This window comes from Alexandromys fortis, unplaced genomic scaffold, assembly GCF_014885135.2.
Source record: "Alexandromys fortis isolate MF-2015 unplaced genomic scaffold, M_Fortis_MF-2015_v1.1 scaffold_164, whole genome shotgun sequence".
In the NCBI taxonomy this organism is placed as follows: Eukaryota; Metazoa; Chordata; class Mammalia; order Rodentia; family Cricetidae; genus Alexandromys; species Alexandromys fortis.
The window spans coordinates 1,456,999-1,463,981 of NW_026068047.1; the positions used below are offsets into that span (position 1 = coordinate 1,456,999).

Sequence of the window (6,983 nt, forward strand, 5' to 3'; positions counted from 1 at the left end):
CTAATTAGATTGATTTTCACAGGCCAGCCCCTCAATTTCATTTTCACTATCAGAATCTTCATAAAACGAAATCGTAGCTTGAATTGGGAAGTTTTTCAGGAGAGTCTCTGCTTCTTGATATAAGTAATCGTAACACTTGGACTTGGGCCAGAACAGTCTGAAAGAAGCAGATGACACACCATCCTTACGTTTTACAGTCAGGATCCTGATAGCCACGGAATGATCAATTCCCATAAGCTCTCTATGCTTAACAATTTGTTTACACATTTGAGCGACAGCCTTGAGAAGCAGAGTTTAAAACTGCTACTACCACGGTATTTATAAAGTCCGCCTGTCAGAGTACAAATAAATGCTTGATTCTCTTACATCTACATCAAGCTATGGGTTAGATTTAAAACTGGCTGTAACCTCTAAAGCAGAAGATCAACGCTTATCTTGCTTCACGAGTTATGTGTATGTTTATTCTTACAAAATGTAGGTTAGACTTCCATTTTCTAAATTTCCTTAGAAGGCAAAACATCCACCACTGCTCCAAAGACGTGGGTGTGAGTGACAGCCAGCTTTACTAGGAGGACAGGGTGCTTGGACCCTGAACAGGCAGCAATCACCCACTGTCCAGCAGAAAACCTCTGGGTATAGCTCTTTGTTATAGATATAGCCAATACACTTGATCAGAAATGTACATGAAAAGTAGTTTTAAAAGCTTATCTATGCCTCCACAACTAGCTAGGTAGAAAGGCTGCTCCAACACCAGTCTTTATTCCCAATCCCTCTTCTCTCCCATCCAACTGAATCTGGGAACACTATATCAATGTATTGAGAGTTATAGAGGTTCTATACAATTAATTTGCAAGTAAACATCATTACCGCAGAATTTTAAAAATCTGACACTATTGATCTGGCATGGTGTTCTTTTTTTAAATTTTCATCCAAAGAAGAGAAATAGACAGTGCTGAGCTAACAACTCTTGTGAAGTCACTTTAGTGTAGGGCAAAGAACCTTGTCTACACATAATTAAGTGAGTCTAACCAAGGAAAGATTATATTGTGTTTAGTGTGTTCAATTTTAAAAGACAGGAAGTTAGGCAACAGAGTTTACATAAATTTTCTGGCATAACATATTTAATGTGGGATGCCCATATATATTATATATTAATATATATATATATATATTATTGGTTAATGAATAAAGCTGTTTCAGCCAGTGGCTTAGCAGAGTAAAGCCAGGCAGAAAATCCAAGCAGAGATATAGAGAAAAAAAGAAGATGAAGTCAAGGAAGATGCCAGCCAGCCGCCAAGGAAACAAGACATGTAGAAAATTAGGTAATGCCACAGTCATGTGGCGATACATAGACTAATAGGAATGGGTTAATTTAAGAAGTAGTAAGAGCTAACTAGAACTATGTCTGAGCCATTGGCCAAACAGTGCTGTAATTCATATAGTTTCTGTGTGATTTCCTGGGTTGGCAGGAAATGAAAGTGCAGTCTCTGTTTACATAATGGTGCCTAATGCGGTGCTCGAAACCATGATCCTGCAAATAAGAGTACCATGCTCTACCCACTGAGCTAGCATGAGACTCTTAATCTCCAGGTCATGGGTTTGTGACCCACATTGGGCACAAAAATGTTTACAATCCAGATGCTTAAACAAGTAGCATTTATGCATCCAATAAATGTGGTAGCAAGCTCTTGTACCAACATAATCAAAAGTGAATAAATTATGAACCCTACCCTCAAAGAACTGACCACTGAATAAAAATCATAAGACAAACAATGTTAGTCAAGATGGAGATTAATAAAACTTAATAAAAAAACTACAATTAATTTTTTCAGCAAAGAGTTGTTTACAATATACCAATATATGTTCTAGTATGTAACTGGAATTGCTAACCTTCCCCACCCAAAACGGTCAGCTGGTATCATCATACTCTGGTCAGAATTTCTCTGTGGACAGTTCTTACAAGGATGTTATCCTTTTCTGAGTTCTCCCTGTTCTGATTTTTCTACCAGCTCCGTAGCCTTCTCTTACTCCATATGCTAGGTGGAGTCTGCTCTTCCCTCTGCACTTCTTTAGGATACCCTCACCCCCTTTCATGACCTCATCCAGCCCTCATACGCATAGACCTCACCCCTGTGTTGGCAGGGAAGGTTTTCAGGCTGGCTCCTGACATATATGTGTCTCTCTCCCTGCTTAGATGCCCTAAAGCACATGCAATACAACAAACCCATTTCAGACTTGTATCTCTTTCCCCGCATCTGCATCGTCATAGAACAGCACTCACCTGGTCAGCAGTCACAAATTTGGGAGGCATTCTGGCCGCTTATCCAGAATGTTCTTCACCTGCCTTCCCAGTGCATTATAAAGCCCAGCTCTGTCACCTAAGTACCTCCTACATCTCCACAAGTCCCGATTCCCTTTCTGATGACTTAGAAAGGTTCTCCTTCATTTCTTACTTATAACTGCTTCCAATTTCACTTCGGGTGCTTTAAGTCATTATTCTAGACCCTTAATGATTTTCCTGAAGCATCAGTCTCATTACACCATGCTTCTGGCTAAAACTGATAACCATCAACACCTCCTACAGAGTAAAGTGCATGGGCTCTGGACACAACTCTACATGGAGATGTACAGGCTTTGACCTTTCACTCCGTTGCTGCCACCACTGCAGCTACACCACATCCCTGGTCTTGGAGCTCCAGCAGGAGCCATGCTGTTCCAAGATCCTGTCTCTCATTTTCTGTGTCGTGTTTTTTGATCCAAATGTCTCCTTATCTGACTCTTGGAGACTCAGCGTAGTAACCATAACTAATTTATAATCCACCCTTTGAAGCTTCCCCCAACCCTTCAACAATTATGTATTTAGTATTTAGTACTCTGAACTCACTTCAAAAGTGACCAAAGTTAAGCTGGAGGGATGACTTAGTGGTTAAGAGCACTGAGTGTTCTTCTAGAGGACCTGGATTGAGGTCCCAGCACCCACATAGCAACTTAAAACTGTCTTTAACTCCAATTCCAGGAGAACCTACTCACTCGTCTGACCTCTGTGGGCACCAGGCATATACATGGTCCACATACATACATGCAGGCAAAATAATCAGACACATTAAAATAAAATCTTAAAAAAATCTGACCACAATAAACTCTATTTCAACACTTGTCACTTGCTTTCCCTGTGTCCCTCGGTTACTTTTAGCATATTTAGGTAATCAACACATATCAACTACTGTACACCACATATAAACACGTAGTCATAGGCCAGGCCTTTAACAAGGGCACATAGGCCTTCTCTTAACAGCCCAGAGAACACCACACAATTATAAACATTTCATCTCAAAAAAAAAGCTAAAAAAACTACAAAGAATTTTATAGAATGGCTGATTTTGTGTGGCAAAAGATAAAACAAACAAAAAACAGTAAAAAACAAACAAAACAGTAAACAGCTGGATCAGCCTTAGGTCAGCTTTGACCTCTCTTAAGTATCAAGCTTGACCTGCTACAATGCTGTAAAATGTCCACCCCGTTCTTCCTTCTGGTTTGTAAGAAAATAATACATACACTCTGCATGCTGTGCAGACAGTTTCACACTGCCTTAAAAATAATAAAATAAAATAAAAATTCAAAACAACTTCTCCGGCACAGGGCATCTCCCTTCATATAACCCAAAGCGTCCTTCACAGCAGGTAAGCATCCTGCCACTGAACTAGGTACCCAGCCCCATCCTTTCACTTTCCTGACTAGTTTTTTTTTTGTCTTGTTGCCAGGTCTTTTAGCATTTACTCACCACGCACCGATTGACAGTCCTTTTATGTGAAAAATCGGACAATTTCCCATTCTGTGAGTAACAGAATCCTCAGAATGGGAACACAGAGTAACTGACGGCAAATCTTCCCCGAAAGAAAAACTGCAGAACCGGCTACTGAACCAGGCTGCACGATGATGCCCCCAGGTCCTCCCTAGGGCTGGAGTTGAAGACCTTAAGTAAGGCCTGTGACTCACCTGACAGGGTGTTGGTACTGAGAAAGCTTTCCTGGGGCTTCCGTCACTCCAGGGCCACTGGGCAACTAGGGAGGAAAGGAATAAAGGCAGTCACCATGCATCTCTGTAGACACTGGGAAGTTGTGTGCCATCCAGTCTCTGGTTCAGGTAGGGACCGTGTCCCTGGGTCTCTCCTCAAACCAGCTCTTCAGCTGCAACTGGCTACATCACTGCAGAGAATTTCCCAGCCTGCCTTTCATACCTACAGGGCCTGGGGCAGGCACACTGTTAAGCAATGGACCTACTAGGAGCGCAGGTCACCCGGGGCCTTAGTGCCCAGGCCCTGGTTGGGGGTGGGGGTGGGGATGCTCTGCAACCTGAACCGCGGCAGGCCATGCTGTCTGTCACTCACCGCGTCTGCAGCACGGGGCTCCTCCCGCTTCTCTTTCTCTCCGGGGGTTCGAAGCCAAGGTCTCCAGAAGCCCTCGGACCTGCAGGAAGGCAAGCGCAAACCGCGCGTAAAGAACGTGAGCCCGGCCACAGCACACAGCCAGGACCGAGCACGGACACTGGGCACGGGCAAGGGCAGCGGGCACAGGGCGAGGGGTGAGGTGGAGGGTGCGTGGGGATGAGCCGGGGCCAAGCAGTCCTCTGGCTCCGCAGGCAGCGGGCACGGAGAGAGGGTGGATCCTGGCTGATCGGTACCCGGGTTGCGCCGGCGGCGGGCAGAGACTGCGCGGGGGTGGGAGCGCTGGGCTGTGCGCGCGCTCGGCGCTCTCCGCGGTGTCCATGGCAGCGCGATTGCTCCGGTGTCGCAGCCGGGCTTTATCTAGTCCTCGCAGCCCGCTGTGCTTGCAGACCCTTAGCACCCCGGCGGCCCTCGCTCCGCATAAACAAAACGGCAGCGCGTGAAGACGCCGCGGGCCGTGCGCTGGTGTGAACGCGTGCACATCCCAAATGGCCCGGGAACCGGCTGCAGGAGCGAGTGTTAATAGCCCCCCCCCCCGACACAAGGCCTGGGAGAAAAACAGCATGTGCCCGAACAGCCAATTTCCAAGTGAAGAGGATAGGAGGGGATAGAATTAAGCGATTCTACACGTTTTGTGTATTTCTGCAAAAATGCCGCCGACGGCTGATAATTGCCTGACTCTTGGCTTGGCTCTCTGGCCTTCAGCAAGTGCAGCTGGCTCTGCAGCAGCCTGTGTTCTAAAAACTGGATATGGAGTAAGAAGAAACAAGAATAGTCTTTATTTTTTTCAAACCCCCTGGAACAACAAACACACACACACACACAAAACAAAGTGTCTCTGTGTATGGAAATATGGATCAATAATAAATATATTTTTTAAAAAAACTGTATTAATAAGTTTTGTCCCAAATTTGCTTATTTGAAGAGGACGGAAACTGTTCGGCCGCAAGAGATAAATTGTAAAAACCTGATCGTTCCAGCCAAGAAGGGCAGAGTCAGTTGTGTGGTCTCAGTGCCTTCCCACATTCTCCCAAACTCTCGGTATATCTCTCCTCCAGGAAGCCCGAGTGTATTCTCCCTCCACCTCTGCCAGCACTTGGTATTTTATCGGTAGATAGTTAAACAATCCTTTCGGAGTTTGGGGAAGATGTGGATGATAATGGATCTTAAAAGGTCCTTATATGAGACAAATTCATTTGTTGTTCCTGTACTAGTTCTTGGGAGTTACCCGTCCTTTATCTGTAAAGATTCATTAACACTGGCTAAAAAAAAAAAGTTCTGTTTCAAAGCAAATATGATATGTAAATGTTATAATTTCTTTCCAAGACATTTTAAATAATGGAACTGAATTTCTTCAAATACTGCAGATTAAAAAACCTCCATGTAAGCTATAAGACCGCTTCTATTCACTTGGTTACTTCATAAGAAAAGAATCAGTTTAATTGTTACCTAGGAGGTTGTAATGATGTAACTGCCGGGGGGATGAGGTATGGAAATCTATCTATCAGTGAAGATAGATGCCTACTGCTTGACTCAATGGCTAGAGTAACAGGGCTTATTAAATGCTTGTTGTGTGTCTGGCACACAAGAGGCCCTTCTTTGACAGGTAATAAAAACGATTTTAAAATATTATGGCCTATTGGCAAGTTACGATGCTTGCTGCCAGACCTGACAACCTGAGTTTGACCCCCAGAGCCTGCATGGTAGAAGGATAAAACTGATTCCCACAACTTGTCCTCTTACAAAACACAGCAATGGCATGAAAATCCATTGCTTCTATACCAACACACACACATACAGACACACACTACATAATAAGTGTAATATAAATATAATGGCCTTACAGATGTGGCCTACTTGATGAAGGGACCAGTTGCATAAATATCTTTAATGCATCTACAATGTGTCAAGTACATTATATATGTATATTACATCTGATGACTTAAAAGTGTTCTCTCATTACTTAGGAAGCTTGTAGTCTATGGTCATTACAGTGGCTTCAAAATTAATGTATTTTAAAAGAACATATTTAATTGCTAAAGGACATTTTACGTTTAGAAATCAAGGTTGGGAGGACTTAGTGTGTCTTTTCGGTACAATCAGGAAAGCCTGCTTAGAGTAAATGAAACCTGAGTGGGGATTTCTAGAAGGATCCGTTGAAGAGTGTTTTGTCTCTGTGCGTGGTAACTGGGTAAGAGGAGAAGGGATGAGGTATTGCTGACACAGAGTTGCAGCTAAAAAGACCGCAGCTTTGGGCTGTTGAAAATCTAATATGAGATGCTCAGACATTCTGACTTTGTTCTGTAAGTACTGGTAAAAAATGATGAGCAGGAGACGGGAATGGTGGGGTGTGCGGGCTCAGGCAAAGACAACATCACAGCAGACCCAGAGGGTAGGCCCCTATTTCTATATGGTGTGGCAGCCAGGCTCTTAAGCCATAGGCTCTTAAGCCTGAGGTGGTCACGTAACCCTGCAGACAGGCTGTCACTGCCCTAACAAAGGGTGGGGATGTTTTTGCTTCTTTCTTTGTAATTTTAGA

At 43.8% G+C, this 6,983-nt stretch overlaps 1 protein-coding gene across 1 annotated transcript; it reads right to left on the bottom strand.

The window, feature by feature from the left end:
- Positions 1-4,766, bottom strand: Ripply2 (ripply transcriptional repressor 2). The gene is given in 4 exon segments (XM_050118902.1): positions 1-157; positions 3,997-4,061; positions 4,388-4,655; positions 4,657-4,766. Coding segments are annotated over 4 exon segments (600 nt in total).
- Between the last annotated feature and the right edge of the window lie 2,217 nt (positions 4,767-6,983).